The following is a 17999-nucleotide window of genomic DNA, read 5'->3' as shown; positions in this document are numbered from 1 at the left end:
TTAGTGCATGCTTTTTCTTGCTTGACATTTATTGCATTATTTAAGTCACACTATATTTGAGATGATAAAAAATGACCTTTACTTTGGAATATATGATGCAAGGTTTAAATGTAAGGAATAATTGATGGCGTGCCTTTGAATTACTACACAATAATGCAATTTCCATGTCACATTAGGTCAATTAGTGTGGCCGTGAAACATAAAAGGGTTTTAAATCTTTTGTTCAAAACAAAAATTCTTTCATAAATTATGGTATGATGCTGATTCAAAAAAAAAGAAACTGCAGCAAGGATTTTTTCCCCTTAGATATCAAAGGAAAAACACCTAGAATTTTTCATTCAGATCGCATACCTCACCACCACCCAGAATTTACTAAATATACTCGAAAGCAATATAGTTACAGCTTAAAAAGGAATACTGACCACTTACCAAAACAGCAATATATTATTGTAAAACATTATTTTTCAGAGCACTTTCAAAAAGAAGTGCACTGCTTGTATGCAACACTGCTTGCTATAGAGAAACATTAATATCCTGTCTGACTACAATCCAACCCGCTCTTTAAGATCTCAAAACTCAGGGCTTCCGGTGGTACCTAGAATAGCAAAGTTGAGTAAAGGAGGTTAAACTTTCTTACTTATGGCTCCTAAACTCTGGAATAGCCTTCCAGAGGCTCAGACACACTCTCTGTTCAAAACTAGATTAAAGTCCTATCTTTGTAGTAAAGCATACACATAATGGTATGATGGATAAATGTGCTCCATGCAGGTTAGCTGGCTTGACAACCACCTGTAGGACACACTCCTCCTGTCTTAATGGACCAGACAATTTGTTAGACGCTCATATGCTTTACATGTTTGTTTCTATGTTTGTTTATATAACAAATATTTTAATTTTTAACACTTCATTCTTGCATCTCGTTTAAATAAGCTATGAACAGCAGCTACACTAATTATTTTCTGTATTCTCTATTTCCACCTGGGGATACTCCTCCTGGGGCCCCTGGAGACTATGCTGTGTCATTAATGCGATCCAAGACCTGTGAAGAAATGATGCCAAAATATTCATAATCCTGGACCAGGCCGTATCCTGAGCTGATGCTGTGGGAGTCATGGAGGAATAGAGTGCATGAAACTGATTCCTGAAAGACCACAGTGACAAATGAGTCACCGCATTGATCCTGTGGGCCAGCATGTTCACCCGCCGGTGACCTACCCACACCTGCAGTTCTCCATGATGGACGTCCAGCTTCCCCAGCCTCAGGCGCCTAGACTGAAGCTTCACACAGGAAGTTTGGCCAGAAGAAAATAGTCGTGCCCAACAGAGCCTGGTTTCTCTCAAGGTTTTTTTTCCTTTCGCTTCGTCAATTGGTGAAGTTTTTTTCCGTGCCACTGGCTTGCTCGGATTGGTACGGATTGGTGGAGCTGTGCATCGATGGATTTGCTCTTCAGTGTTTGAACTCAGGAGTGAAATTTAAACCACACTGAACTGAACTAAACTGAACTTCAACTCTAAAATCTGGACTGTACTAGGACTTCTATGTTAAGCTGCTTTGACACAATCTACATTGTAAAAGTGCTATAGAAATGAACATAAATTGAACTGATATCTTTCTGTTTAAAATTTAAAAAAGAGAAAGTGTTTTTTTATTTCAATACAATTTTACTATTTCTATTCAACCTTTTTCATCATTTATTAAAATACTGTGATGATACCATGTACCACAATGAAAGTTACAAAACTTATTGTGCCATAAAAATCTGATAACGTCACATGCCTATATATAAACACCACGTTTTAAAACGATGTGACTCCAAACTATTATTCCCTTCATTAACTGCCTCATTAAAAGATTTAAACGAGCAAACAACAATTTTTCATGGTAAATAAACAATTATATTTTCTGTACATCTCACATAGCAATTAGGTTACATTCCTGGTATCAACAGCGCACACACAAATATAACATAACCCAGAGGAAAGCATGGTGAGATGAGGGAAAGGAGGAGCTCAGCCGGGCACGGAGAGAGCAGGAGAGATTCAGTAGCTCCCTCTGTGTACACTCTATCTGCCAACCAGCCAGACAAGTGGAGCAAATTGCCCATTCAGGCCTGGCTTGGCCTTAGCGAGTCCTGAGTGAGACTTACTGTGTAGATGACCTACATTACAACAGAACCCCCCTTTATCATCCCTGCTGCTGAAGAACCTCAGAGGCGGGAGAAGCTCAGCTTGAGTTCGGCTACAAAGATCAAAGCTCCGCCTTCCACGTGCAAATAGCAACTTCTTCCTCACCCCAACTATTAGCCCCTCTCGTACTAATTAAAAGCATTTCCAGCTCCGCAATTTCAAAAAAGGGCCTTTCGCCCAAGCCTTGGTTTTTCTCGTGCCAAGAAAATAAATAAATAAAACAGCTGTTTGGAGCCCGACAGAGTCGTAACCTTTGGAAGTGAAAGAATGAAATCCATTTCATGCTTTGCTGAGGATGGAGGGCGGGCAGATTTGTTTACACACGTATTGGATGTTGGTTAGGAATAACGGCGCATTGGAAGTCACAAGGCTTAGATACGCCGGCTTTCTTTGTGAGCTCCAACAGGAAATAAGGCAGCTAAAGAAAAGTGCTTAGCCCTGTTTGGTCTGCGTGCATTGAGGTGGGCTGTAGCTGACAGAGCACAAATAGGAATTCCTACTTTCAGGGGTGAGAGAGCGGAACGCAATAATCGTTTGTGCATTATGCGGCGTTATGCAAAGAAAAAAAATAGATGACCTACTCAGACTCCTAAGAATAATTGTTACTTGAACTTCTTTCATTTTAATGTATACATTTAAGACTTTTGGGGCTCAGAAGAATAAAAGAGCAGAGCATAAATCAAAAAAGCTCTGCGGTTCATTATTTATTTCTGTGTTAGTAGAGATCATGACTCAAGCAATATGTTGGGGGTGGAATGGGAAAACAATCTGACGGCGGCCCACTGTCTTCACAACCAAAGTGCCTCCATAAATAGTCATAAAACAGTGGAAATGACAGCCCTATGGACCTTATGCCATATAACATAAAGGAAAATAGTGTTTCAGAGGAACGCAGGGACAGGAAATTTTTAGAATCCATTCATTGTAACTCAATTCTTTTACTTCAAAAAGATCTTTTTGGTTTGTTTTTGTTGTTGTTATATGTGAAAATCAGTAATCTCCAATGTATGCATCTTGGCCCCGCTGACAAATACAGCTGAATTTAAAATATCTGCAGAATACAAAACAAGATTCTGCTGAATATTTCATCTGTTCTTGTCTTTACATTGAAAGTCACTGTAGCAGTCATGTACTCTGGACTACTTTTTACAAAAAATCTGTATAATTAGATCACATTATATTTTAAACTAAATTTATAATCAGATTAATAAAATTATAAACAGATAACAGGTAGTTTATGTGAATTTTTTGGCTGCAAATTCAAAGAAAGGCAATAATTTATTCAGAATTTACTATTTGTCCTCAATTATTGTTTCCTTTTTCTAAATTTTCTAAATTTTTACAAATATTCAGAGTACTAAACACTCATGTAAATAAACTGTCATAAAATCTCTGGAAACAACCTTTCAATCAAGTGTATGTGCCAATAATTATGCTTAAAGTTATTTCTAAAACGATTAATGCTTACAGTAAATAGTGTTTAAAGTTATTAAACACTGCTGATGTATTAATAAAATATGTAAAGTGTAGACGTCTCTGAGTATGTAATTGTTGTTTCTGTGTTTATTTAATGCTTTTCATGATGTTGATAATACTGAATAGAAGATTTAATTCTTAAATAGAAATAATTCTATTAAATTATATTATACACAAGTTAATATGTAGTCTAGATTAAAATTCTGACTGCAACTTTAATCATGCAATTTATAATCATAAAGTGTTTACAACTGGTAAGTGATATTTTAAAGGCAAAAAAGGTTTAGTTTTCTGAAGTGATGCGATTACAGTGTCATGAACAGACCTAAATTTACGTAAATATTCACAGCCAAACACTAATGAATATAGACTAATAAAACAACTACTATAAACTGATTTCTTAGTATTTCATAGTATGAACAAAACCAGCTAAAACAATCATATAATGATTTTTTTTTAACTTTCATAAAAAAGAAAAAATGTCATAAGAGTGCGTATAGGATTTGTGGTGTGCCAAAACATATGTATTTAAAAAATATTGCTATAAAAAAACAAAGAAACTCTTCTCTGAAGTATTACAAGCATCTTCGGTTTATCCTCATAAATTTGTGGCATCTGAGATTTCTGCCCCTGCCAGCATTAAGTGGATCAGTGCCACGGAGTGCCTGAGCCAGAACACTGATGGGAGTTCTGTGACGACGGGCCCAGTGTGTCAAATGCAGACAGAATGTGCCCATAAAGAGCACTATATATAGCCTCCAGCCCCCTCAGTCTATCATAAAGCAGCCCTGGGCGTATCTTTCTCTGGCCCACTCACTGACTGTGGATCTATGGGAAGTGCTTCAGTTGTGGAAAAGCTTAAACAAAGGAGTGCTGAAACCTTGGGCGATGACGGTATAGGGGTCCATGCTAATTACTGATTAATATGCTTTGTTGCACAGTTAGAAATCTATCTAAGATGACCCTGGTGCTAATTTGACTGAGAGAATGATTCTGGAACAGAGCCATAAATAAAAGTGCAGTAATTATCACTCAATGTGAACGTGTTTGTTCATAGTTCGCAGTACATAGTTCCCAGCTCTTTCTAAAAAAAAATTGTTAAAAACCTAAAAATTAAATTAAACAGAAAATTAAAAAAATAATAAAATTTGTAAAGAAATTTAATCTGTTCATCAAGGTGGCATTATTAAATGATGCATATATATATATATATATATATATATATATATATATATATATATATATATATATATATATATATATATATATATATATATATTTGTTAAAATGTATAAATTAAATATTTATTTATTACTTATTGCATGTAGTTTCAAATACAATTATTACTCCAGCCATTATTGCTTTTATTACTATTACCATTGATATTAATAATATTAATATCATTAATATCAATAATAATAATAATAATAATAGTAGTAATAATAATAATAACAATAACAATAATAATAATAATAAATATTAGACAGATTTCATTGTTAAAATCACTGAAATAACTTATTAAATTAAACAATAAGCTACCTTTGAACTGTTTTTATAGTACAATAACACTTAAGAATTGTACAATTTGTACTGTATTTTTAATTAAATAAATGCAGCCTTGGTGAACAGGATAGCTTATTTTAAAACATATAAAAATCCTATTTAGCCCAAACTTTTGACCGGTAGTGTAAAAAAAAAAATGCAATTCTGAAATTATCCATACTCCTTGCAAATTCTGATGTACAAGAGTCATTCTTTTGAAAAAAATATTTCTCTGCTTTTTACATTTAATCAAAAACTATTATTCACCCTTGAACACAATATATTTTATTTTGAGAAACATTTATAATATTTTACACTAGTTCTGTCCGAAAGACATGCCCTACAGGTGAATGGTTTTAACTAAATTGGCCATAGTGAATAAGTGTATGTGTGAATGAGTTTATGGGTGTTTCCCAGTACTGGGTTGCGGCTGGAAGGGCATCCACTGCGTAAAACCTATGCTGGAATAGTTGGCGGTTCATTTCGTTATGGCAAACCCTGATAACTAAGGGACTAAGCCGAAGAAAAATGAAAGAATGAATAAATGTATAAAAATATGTTTGGAAAACAATCCAAATGCAGCTTTAAAAAACAAGGCACGAGATCTTAGTTACGTCATAGGAAATAAATCAAATTTTAGTATTGCTTCCCAAAAATAAATGTACAAGTAAAATATTGCTTCTACAATATGCTGCTGGGAGTAATTGTGAATGGACGTCAACAGAGAGAGACATTTATGGGAGCAGATGGTGTAGTTACGGCATCAAACAGCAGGGGCTAAAGAGCTCATGCTAAATAGCCAATCTCTGAACCACTGGTACATATAAAAGCTTTGACTGGGATAATAAAAAAGCAAAAATATGTCTGTTACTACCAATTACACATGATGGTCTTTGACACTTCATCCATTTCAAAACAAAACTATATGATGCTGTTTATACTGTCTCCCAGAACTGAGCTGATACCAAACACTTTTTTTGTTTTGTTGGTAATTTTAGATAATAAATGGTCCTGTTTTACATTTTGTGACAGCCCACTGCATTATGTGCTACCCTCTGCTTAGAAGAGGTCTGAAAATGGTCATATTTCATGTTTACTGTCATTAACTTCCCAAAAGCAGAGGTGGAAAGACTGCTCCAAAGCAGGAAAGGTAGGTAATTCATTAAAAATCTTTCCTTATTTATACTCAAGGTAAGGGAGTCAGCAAAAGCCAGAGATGAGATCAGAAGCGGCAGAAAGAAGTTCATTTATTCAAAATGAGGCTGCCAGCAAAAATCTTCCTATCTTTTTATAATAAAGACTGGGAGGCAAAAGCAAGCACAGAACATTCAAAATGCATTAGGGTTTTCACAGCCAAAAAATGCCCTCTGCATGAACTGACATAGCTCAACATGTGCTGCCTTAAACAATTACATTTAAACAACAAAACTGCTGGAATATCAGTCATCAAACTAAGAATTGAGAAGCTTAATAAATTGTAACCTGCTTTAATTTGATGATGTGTCTGTGATATGTTGGACATAAAACAGGCAAAACAACTCCGCATAAATTGCAGCAGTCTCATTGATCTTCTTTATAGGGAAATCAGTTTTTAATTATAACTTTCAAGACAGACTTAGTGGTTGTTAATATTTGCTATATGCTGGTGCTATATAAACTTCATCATTACACCTGTTTGTATATCAGCTAGGGGTGTGCGATATGATGGTTTTAATTGTAGCGAATTAAAATGTCTCAGTGATCTGCATTTGAAGAAATATTGTAGTACTGTGCCACGGCACTCTCTGTATTAGTCGCAATTCTGGAATATCAATATACTGCACAATGAAAGGTACATTCACAACAAATATTAACTCAGTGGTAGAGTTACTCTCATGGGGCACTGCACTTACAGCATTCATAATGACAAAAGTAGTTTCATGTACTTGAAAGCCTTGCTGGTTAAACCTTTCATCTTTGTGCTGGGCTGAGCATACACATTTTTTCCAGAGTATATATACACCTGAAGCGCCCTATATATGCGTTTGCACACTACAAAACCCAAACCAAACAAAGTGCCTAATTACTGAACTACGCTATCCTTCATGTCTCATAGCACTAAAATTATATTTACATATACTGGCTGGGTTGAAATATAAACACATTTGGTTATTGTGTCTAAAGTGAAAGTAAATAGTTAGGATAAAAATGGATGTGTGACGATGTGTGCAGGTCTATTACTACTACTACTACTACTACTACTACTACTAATAATAATAATAATAATAATAATAATAATGATAATAATAATAATAATAATAATAATAATAATAATAATAATAATAATAATAATGTGGGCGAGGCAGTGGCGCAGTAGGTAGTGGTGTCACCGCACAGCAAGAAGGTTGCTGGTTCAAACCTCGGCTCAGTTGGCGTTTCTGTGTGGAGTTTGCATGTTCTCCCTGCCTTCGTGTGGGTTTCCTCCGGGTGCTCCGGTTTCCCCCACAGTCCAAAGACATGTGGTACAGGTGAATTGGGTAGGCTAAATTGTCCGTAGTGTATGAGTGTGTATGTGTGTGGATATTTCCCAGAGATGGGTTGCGGCTGGAAGGGCATCCGCTGCATAAAAACTTGCTGGATAAGTTGGCGGTTCATTCTGCTGTGGCGACCCCGGATTAATAAAGGGACTAAGCCGACAAGAAAATGAATGAATGAATAATAATAAAAATTTTCCTTACAATAATAATTCCTTACATTTTTGTATAACGATTTTCTGGACACCCAAAGTGCTTTACACATTTTTGGTGGAATCTCTACATTCACCACCATTGTGCAACATCCACCTGGATGACGTGATGGCATTATTGTGCCAGACCGCACATCACACACCAGCTGATTGGTGAAGAGGAGACAGAGTGATAAAGCCAATTATGATATGGTGATGGTTAGGAGGCTATAATGGACAGAGGTCAGTGGGCAAATTTGGCCAGGATGCTAGGGTTAAATCTCTAGTCTTTTTCAAATGACGTTCTGGGATTTTTAATGTCCACATCTGAAAGACATGCACTTACTGAGCAGTATAGAGTCCCACACAGGCATTAGGATCCACACAGAACACAGGCTGAGTGCCCCCTGCTGGTCTAATTAACACCACATCTAGCAGCAACCTGGCTTTATCATGTGGTCTCCCATCCAGGTACTGACCAGGCACAGCCCTGTTTAGCTTCAGTAGGCACAATGTGAGAGCTGCAGAGAGCTAGCTGCCGGCAAACATGCATAGACTAAATATGCATGCTTCCCAAAGCTGTACATATCTTTTTTTGCAGAACTCTAAAGATGATACTGGTTATTGATGAATGTGGGTGGCCAAACAGATGCTGTCTGTAGAATTACAAAATACTATGAAAATCAGTGAAAACCACTGACAATTCACAGGGCCAACTCTAAATATTAAGGAGCACACAGGAGTGTGAATGAGTGTGTGTGTGGATATTTCCCAGGAATGGGTTGCACCTGGAAGGGCATCCGCTGCGTCAAAACGTGCTGGATAAGTTTGGCGGTTCAGTCCGCTGATTAATAGAGGGACTAAGCCAAAAAGAAAATGAATGAATGAATGAATGAATGAATGTTTAACAGAGCAAGGAAATTTTCACAGTGTGTCTGATAATGTTTTTTTATTCAGGAAAAAGTCTTATTTATTTTATTTTGGCTAGAATAAAAGCAGTTTTTAATTTTTTAAACACCATCTTATTGCCAAAATTATTAGCCCTTTTAAGCAAAATTTTTTCAATACTCTACAGAACAAACCATCGTTATACAATGACTTGCCTAGTTACCCTAACCTGCCTAGTTAACCTAATTTGCCTAGTTAAGCCTTTAAATGTCACTTCAAGCTGTATCTTAAAAAATATCCAGTCAAATATTATTTACTGTCATCCTGGCAAAGATAAAACAAATCAGTTATTACAGATAGGTTATTAAAACTATTATGTTTAGAAATGTGTTGGAAAAATTTTCTTTACGCTGAAAAGAAGTTGGGGGAAAAATAAACAGGGGGTTTAATAATTCAGAGGGGCTAATAATTCTGACTTATATATATATACTTATATATAACTTATATATGAGATTTGTTTAGAGGCTTGAAATATTTTAAATGACATCAAATGGCTGTGATTAAAAACTAGTGAGCAAACATGGCAGATTTCAAATTTAGAATACCTCCTGGGAGTCCTACAGCATCAATCAACCGGCATCAAGAGGAATAGAAACATTAACAGACATATTTTTAACTCCTATCCAGGTCCAGGGCTCACAAGGTGGTGGCTTTCTCCAGTGGCTTGGCATCCCAGGTCCCCATTGTGCATCATGCAAACCGCCCAAAGAGAGATGCACTTAGCACTTAACAGCAGCAGTGACAAGGCACCATTACATTCAGGTATACCTCATCACACACTGTCCACCCTACTCAACTCTTATGTCCGCTCAGGTCAGAAACCTGGCTGCAGGCTGGAGAATGAAACAGACAGCTTGGCTCTGATGCGAAGAGAAGAACGTCACAGGACCATTAAAAAAAAAAAAAAGCTCCTCACAGCAACTGTGCGTGGAATGCAAAATGAAGGCTTACCTCAAAACTATGACACCACACCGCCAGGAGGATTTTTTTTAGCAAACATTTAGATTTTGGGACTCTTCCTAGCTTTCAGAGGTCTGACAGAGCTCCTCAGGGAATCACCGAGCTCTTCTGCAGTCGTGCAGATTCAGTGATTTCCCTTGTGGCCGTCTCTTCCCTGCACTAACTCAGTGGGACTGCTCTTCCTCTCCACAGAAAATGCAGCACTGAGACCAAGATGAGAGGCGTAGAGTGCTGCCTATCTAAAACCGCACACAGGCTACGGGACTGATAAGCCCTCTGCAAGATACAACGAGGAGTGGGGCGTTGAGAGAATTAAGACCACTTGAGTGAGGGTGAAATGGAGAGTACTGCGGCGAGTCCAGAAGCGTATCCGATGAATGATACATACAGGAGAGCATGAAGCCGAAACACAGAATGTTGTTATCGTTTTGTGATAATCAAAATGTCACATTATTCAGGATTATACGGCATCCTCTTGAGCTGAGAAGCATAACATTGATTTGGGACTCACCGTAGCACCACATATAGCATACGTCTTATGTATTTTATCGTTTGCATATATTTGTATAGCATATTAAGGTGAGGTGAGAATAGCATTTCTATATATTTCAGGATGTCTTTGGAATATTTCAAATAAGTAGAAAGTATTTAAAACATAAAAAATACATCCATAATGAGCTATGTCAAAGGGTGGATTGAATCATTGGGGAGCATTTGAACGATTTACATTTGAAATATAAAAATATGAATATAAATGAGAAGAGGCTATTTCCATCTCATTTCAAAGACTTTTTTCCTGCTAATTATTCACATTTTCATAAATCGGTGAGAAAATGTCTAAATACAGTGGAAAGCATTTGTAATATTATTCCCTACATATACTCACCGGCCACTTTATTAGGTACACCTTACTAGTACCGGGTTGGAGCCCCTTTTGCCTTCAGAACTGCCTTAATCCTTTATAGCACAGATTGAACACTGGAAATACTTCTCAGAGAGTTGGGTCAATATTGACATGACAGCATCACGCATTTGCTGCAGATTTGTCGGCTGCACATCCATGATGTGAATCCCCTGTTCCACCACATCCCAAAAGTGCTCTATTATATTCAGATCTGGTGACTGTGGAGACCAGTTGAGTACAGTGAACTCATTATCATGTTCTAAAAATCATGACATGGTGCATTATCCTGCTGGAAGTAGCCATCAAAAGATGGGTACACTGTGGTCATAAAGGGATGGACATGGTCAGCAACAATACACAGGTAAGCTGTGGCGTTGACATGATGCTCAATTGGTGCTAATGGGCCCAAATTGTGCGCCAAGAAAAGATCCCCAACACCATTACACCACCAGCCTGAAGCGTTGAAACAATGCAGGATGGATCAATGCTTTAATGTTGATGCCAAATTCTGACTCTATCATCTGAATGTGTGTGTGTGTGTGTGTGTGTGTGTGTGTGTGTGTGTGTGTGTGTGTGTGTGTGTGTGTGTGTGTGTGTGTGTGTGTGTATATATATGGCAATTCATTAGCTTGTGATATATACATAATATTTTTAGGCTTGCTTTGACATAAAATTGACTATTTGTGTCATGTAGAAAAAACACTTTAATGGGAAAAAAGCTCAAAATTTCCCTTGTGCATTTTCGACAGGTAGCTGTTTATGACGAATAACAGTATATATAGTCTGTAGTATATTACAGATATATATTACAGAGGCAATACATTTCCCAGTCTCTTTATTCTGTGCCAGACATTATATCAAGGAGCTATAATAAAAACAGCAGCACACTGAGTATTAAATTGTACTATACTGTAGTTTTCAACACCACAGAATGTCTCATAATTTAGTTTTCTATTTCCGCATGTTTTACGAATAGTTTTAATTGATTATTTTGATTTATGAGGTTTCCTTTTCAATTAATTTTCTTAAATAAAACAGCCCACTTTAATATCATACTTTAAAGTCTTTTTTTGCAAATATCTTATCTTGCCTTCTAGAAGTACTGTGATGGTCCAGTACCCAGTAATGAGCAGTAGTGTTGGCTTTGAGTCCAGCAGGTGTGTTTACATGACAACTATGTATTTTCCTTAGTTTTCCCTTAACATTATTGAAAAGGTTTAGCATAAGGGCAATATTGTCAAATTCACCGCAGTTTACATAGATGTGTCTAAAAAAACTATATCATGTATGTCTGTTCAATAGCAGGGGATGCCACTTGGTAAAAAAACTCAACATGCCTGCAGACTTGTACAGTTGATGTCAGAATTATTAGCCCCCTTTGATTTTTTTTTTCTTGTTTAAATATTTCTGAAATGATGTTTAACAGAGCAAGGAAATTTTCACAATATGTTTAATGATAATTTTTTTCTTATCTGGAAAAAGTCTTATTTGTTTTATTTAATCTAGAATAAAAGCAGTTTTAAATTTGTAACATAATTTTAGGGACAAAATTATCATCCCCTTTAATCTATGTTTTTTTTCAATAGTCTACAGAACAAACCATCGTTATACAATACTTGCCTAATTACCCTAACCTGCCTAGTTAACTTAATTAACCTAGTTAAACCTTTAAAAGTCACTTTATGCTACATAGAAGTGTCTTGAAAAAAATCTAGTCAAATATTATTTACTGTCATCATGGTAAAGATAAAATAAATCAGTTATTAGAGATTAGAGACATTTATGTTTAGAAATGTGTTGAAAAAAATCTTCTCTCCGTTAAACAGAAATTGGGAAAAAATAAACAGGGGGCTAATAATTCTGACTTTAACTGTACATATGTTATTGTATTACTTATAGAGTGATGCATACAAACAATCAAGCCAACAAGCACTTGTGCATGACTATAGACTTATTTTTTATTTTCTTGTACAAATAATACTTTTAATATTTTCATAATTGGCACTTTGTAACCTGCGCTTTCATGTTTTTTTTTCTTCATTTTTAAATGAATTTAATACAAAATACATAAAAGGTTTTCCTTTTTTGAGTCCAAGTAAGCACTACTGTATGAACTACAGAGATAGACTTGACGTTATCCATCATTGTAAATTAGGTATGCATGTAATTTTTCTGCTTTCAGACAGGATGTGAAAAGCACTGAATTATAAAACCCATTCATTTCAATGGCTTGTGTTTTACAAGGCCAGCTTGTTCCTGTGCTGACCCAAACACAAAATATGTGGAATGCATAGTGACTAGCTTGTGTATGTGCCTCAGCGAAAGTTAAATATATACACAAATAATAAATAATAAACAAACAATTATTACAAATAACTATTAACCAAGAATTTTAATTTCAGTGTACCTCTAATATAAATGCATACATTCAAGCCACTGTGTAACTAGTAAAAACACATGCATTTCATCCAACAACTAACTTATAACCAACTATCACTGCCAATACTCACTAAAACGTAGATGTACAGTGTGTGTATCTAAGCACAATAACCAAATGATAACTTAATCCATACTATAAAAATACATATGGATAAATTCTCGAAGAGCAAAAACACTGATGTTTAACTAACATTCTTGCTTGGGCTTATTTAAGAATATACTTTATATTAAGTCGGCGAAAATATATTTTAAAAATGTTAAATGAATGAATAAAGATAACAATCTAGTCAACATTCTGAATTGCCAGAACTCGAAACTCAGACCCTTAGATCACAAGTCCAATTCACTAAACATTAGGCAAAACTTTTTTATATTTAAATTAAAAGAAAACAGGTGTTTTCATTTAATGTATAACCTAACAAGACTCAAAAACACATACAAATTATTTTAGTGACACTGTGTGTTGCTCTGCACTTGGTTGAACTTGTAAAACTAAGTTTTTAAATGTGTCTGTGATCAGACCTAGTCTGCTAAAAGTTATCAAGTAATCAAGCTGAAGTAATGAAACTCAATTTAAACCAAATCGAATGAGCAGATTCATGCATACGATCAAACACAGAGATTCTCACCTGTGGCCGTGGATGTCCCGACACCAGGCAGGTCAGCTCCAAAGTCTCCCCCTCGCGGATGGTGTACACCCTCTCCGTGTAGCGCTCCTCCTCAATGTTGCATGCGTGACCGGAGTGAATGATCTGAACGGTTGGTGGAGCTGCATTAGGGAAAGAGACGGAAAAAAAGCGATATAGTTCAGTTCACTGGATCATTTGAGGTTGAATCATCAACCAGCCACATTGCAGAAAGCTGTCATGGAGGGAAAATAAAATTCCTGCCACACCAGACTGATGCTTTCAGCCCAAATCAAATTCAAGGTGAGGCTGTGCAATCATTCACCTCGCTCCGGTAGATGTAATTTGCACTACACCAGTTGCTCTGTTATGTAGAAGAATCTTGGACTTGCATTTCCAAGCAATTTTCCAAGCAGACAAAAATACCCTCATCTAAGCATTACCTTATAGTACATCTTGAAGATGCGTAGGCGACTGATGAGGCAAAGTGCCTGTATTATTGATTTCCCCACTAAGCAGCAGAATTGAGCTCGGGTGCAGTGCAGTGTGCTTGCTTGATGATGTTTCCTACACTGATCTACACTTACCAAGCACTTCCAGGATGCTTAAAAAAACAAAAAACACTCAATCTTGCATATCCTTACTAAGGATTACTATATTATCCTTACTAAACTTTTTTTTTTTTTACCAGTATACAATATCAGTGATACAGAATAAGTACCAGTATGAGGTGCTTTTGATACAGTGTAGGTAAATTGAAGGTACTTTAATTTTTATAAAATGCACATTTAAATAAGTCAGAATTAGTGTTAAGGATAGGGCAATAGTCACATAGCAAGATATACATTGTTGAGTCTGAATTATAGTTGACCAGGTGCTGCAGAATTGCATTTAATTACAGTATTTATATGGAATTTACACAATTAATGCCAATTTTCTTTTTTTTTTTTTACTTAACTTTTGTCTTGTACCCCACTGGGAGATAATTTAGCTTTTTAAGTAAAAACACTTAATTCTGACTTAAAGTTTAAACCAAAACAACATTTTTACAAAAGGACACTAAACAAATCACAGATCCTGTAAATGATGACTGAAGTTACCCAGGCCAGTGAAAATGAAAATCATTTTGAATATAAATTAGATTGATTATTTATGATTATATTTATTAATATATAGTTATTCATGTAAATATATAACATGTAAATATATAATAAAGAAATTCACACAGTATTTGTTGTTCTTCATGGCCAATATTCATCAATATTAGCATTAACAAAAGTATATTCATCAGGGTTGAAAATAAAAAGTGACAAAAACACCCTGTGCATACTCAAGACAACAAAACAAATCTCCAGTGTTACAGATGCAACAATTGCAGTAAAAACGTGTTGATTAGCAACATTACATTACATCAGTATTCTTTCAGCTATTCACATTTCTGTTGATCATACAGTATGAACACAATGGCCAATCAGAAGGATTTAGATTAGTCACTGCTGAAACTCTGGAGTTTTCTAGAGTGCACTCAGAGATTGAATTCTATTTACCACTGAAAGCAGGAGAAAAGAGTGAGACATAACAATCGGGCCCTCCTCCGCTCTTAAAGTAGCCAATAGTATTTTGTTTATATCACAGCATGGCCAGAGCTGAGTATAAGCAAAGCTGCATCTGACAGCTTATGAGAGCCAAAGCAAGTCTGAAGTCTTGATCTCCTCTATATCGCATTCAAATATAACATTCTGTGTAGAATTCAATGTATTTTATCATAAAAATTGTATATTATACTAATTAATTATGAAGTTTTGAATGCATAAATTTTGTCATTGAGAGATAAAGACTAGATTATTGATAACTTAAGAAAATATTCAAAATAAAAGCCAAGAGAGCTTTGATTTTATGAAGACATAAGACAGATTCTCAATGTACAGTGTCATGATCAAAAGTGATCCATATGGTGAAAGTACTGTAAGAGACTGCATTTTAAAAGCATATCTTTTGTCATTGATTTGGAACATACTATTATATATTATACAAAACATAACCTTAGAACTTATCATACAGTAATCAACATATGAAGTGGCTCATCAACTTTAATGAAAGTTAACCTAAAACTATTGAACAACAGCCATTTTTGTCTTAGGACAATTTTCAAAAATATTTTACTGTATTTAAAATACGTGCATAACTTTGACTTCACAGGGACTTTAATATATACATATATCATGTAGTAAGCTATTTTTAATATACATACTCTATATATGTTTTAATGAATTTGCCTATTGTAGTTAGGCACTTTTTATGACCAGCTTGCAGCGCAGCCCACTATTTCAAAAAAGCACCCCTGCAGAACTTTTAATTTAATTTTAATGGTGAGAGAAGTATAGGATGAAACAACTGAGTTCCCCTTCGGTTGGGGAACTTCAGTGCCATGAATGGGAGGATTCGGATCAGAAGCCGCTTATCTGGAGAGTATTGAACGGGCCAATGAATGAAATTAATTGGCAGCGTAAGCTTGCGCAGGTGTGCGACATCTGCAATCATCTCAGCATATAAGCACACCTGAAGCCAGCAGACGCCATCCTTTTCGCTTCAGATCCTTTCTGAGTGAGTCGATGAGGGTTCCTCTTGCTGATCAGCACTTCAGAGCGAACGAGTGTGTCTCCCGGTCCAGAGTGGGTCTTCGCGGTGGCAGACGGTCGAGCTGGGTTACTCCCTTGCCTGCGGTTCTTTGGGTCCGGTCCTCCAGAGCGGTGCGTATAGTTGCAACTTTCCTAAAAGAGCAACACAGTCGTGCAGCACGTCCTTTTCAGGATGGCGCTCCGACTGTGCGTTTCTGGATGCGGGGGTTTCCTGTCTCCGGATGATGGACACGATCACTGCATTGCATGTTTGGGGGTCCAGCATGTTAATGCGGTGCTCGCGGGCGGTTCATGTCGTCATTGCGATGCCATGACCGTTGCACAGCTAAGATCGCGGCTAACTTTCGCAAGAGAGCGAGCCACCCCAGTTGCCTCCTGTTCTAAAAAAGCAGCGGGCGCTCGGGCAGATCTGAGGGTTTCAGCGGGAGCTAATCCGCCGCCCACGGGCTCGCGGACCTCTCGCTCCTCACGGCGCTCCATCCAAGCTTCGGGTGGTGAGAGTGATCCGTCTAACCAGATGGTAGCTCTCACACTCGCTGACACCGGAGATCAGATGTCCTCCGCGGCATCGGAGGGTGGGCTTTCACTGTCCGACGAAGATCCGGACCCGCTCGCCCCCTCCGGGCAGGTGAGCGCTGTCAAATCGGATCCTGAAGCGGACATGTTAGCCGTGCTTTCCCGGGCTGCTTCGGCCGTGGGGTTGGAGATGGTTTATCCCCCAGCTCCGCGGCCGGACCGACTAGATGGGTGCTACGTAGAGGACCAGAAGGCGAAGCCTTCGAAGCCTCTCGTCCCCTTCTTCCCGGAAGTGCACAGTAGGCTCACGCAGTCCTGGAGGGCACCTTTCTCTGCCCGTGCTGCGAGTGCCTCCGCCCTCACCGCCCTTGACGGCGGAGCTGCCAGGGGGTATGAGGCGATCCCGTCAGTGGAGCGCGCTATCGCGGTCAATCTTTGTCCGCGCGGCGCCTCTACGTGGCGGGGTTTGCCCCGCCTCCCGTCCAAAGCCTGTAGGTTGTCTGCCTCCCTCGGAGCCAGAGCTTATAAGGCTGCGGGCCAGGCTGCTTCTGCTTTGCACGCGATGGCCACCTACCAGCGCTACCAAGCGCAGGCGCTGGCCGAGCTGCACGAGGGCGGGTCCAACCCAAGCTTATTACATGAGCTGCGCACCGCGACCGACTATGCTCTTCGGACTACTAAGTCCGCCGCGTGTGCGCTGGGGAGGACGATGTCCACACTTGTGGTTCAGGAACGCCACCTCTGGCTAAACCTGGCCGATATGCGCGACGTTGACAAAGTTCGCTTTCTTGACTCGCCCATATCCCAGGCTGGCCTGTTCGGCGACACCGTCGGTGAATTCACCCAGGAATTCAAGGCGGTGAAAGAGCAGTCGGATGCGATGGGCAATGTCATCTATCGGCGTGGCCGTAAGCCCGCTCCGCCCGCCGAGCCATCCACCTCCGCTGTTCCTCGCCGAGGGCGCCCGCCAACGAGTGCTGCCCCGCCCCCGCCTGCGCCTCCGGCCAAGCGGGCGCGGCGTTCACCTCGAAAGCAGGCAGCCCCTCCTGCCCAGGGCG

The 17999-nt window shown here is 38.1% G+C and overlaps 1 protein-coding gene across 22 annotated transcripts in view; it reads right to left on the bottom strand.

The window, feature by feature from the left end:
• The window catches only part of mdga2a (MAM domain containing glycosylphosphatidylinositol anchor 2a), a 347889-nt gene that overhangs the window by 138194 nt on the left and 191696 nt on the right, over nt 1–17999 (bottom strand). For 18 of the 22 annotated variants that reach the window (XM_087290654.1, XM_087290660.1, XM_087290651.1 and 15 more), the window contains one exon: nt 13790–13929. Coding sequence is in view for 4 of the 22 variants with exons in the window: in XM_087290644.1 (XP_087146770.1) it covers nt 13790–13929 (140 nt within the window). In the remaining 18 variants the exon portion in view is untranslated. Of the gene's footprint in view, nt 1–9402; nt 9718–9808; nt 10059–13789; nt 13930–17999 lie in introns of those variants that run through there. The other 4 variants (XM_087290649.1, XM_087290662.1, XM_087290665.1 and 1 more) reach the window with 3 other exon arrangements.

Source organism: Danio rerio, chromosome 17, assembly GCF_052040795.2.
Source record: "Danio rerio strain M-AB ecotype USA chromosome 17, GRCz13ab, whole genome shotgun sequence".
Classification (NCBI taxonomy): Eukaryota; Metazoa; Chordata; class Actinopteri; order Cypriniformes; family Danionidae; genus Danio; species Danio rerio.
Note: the sequence above shows the minus strand (reverse complement) of the source record. Positions and strands in the feature narration are given on the sequence as shown.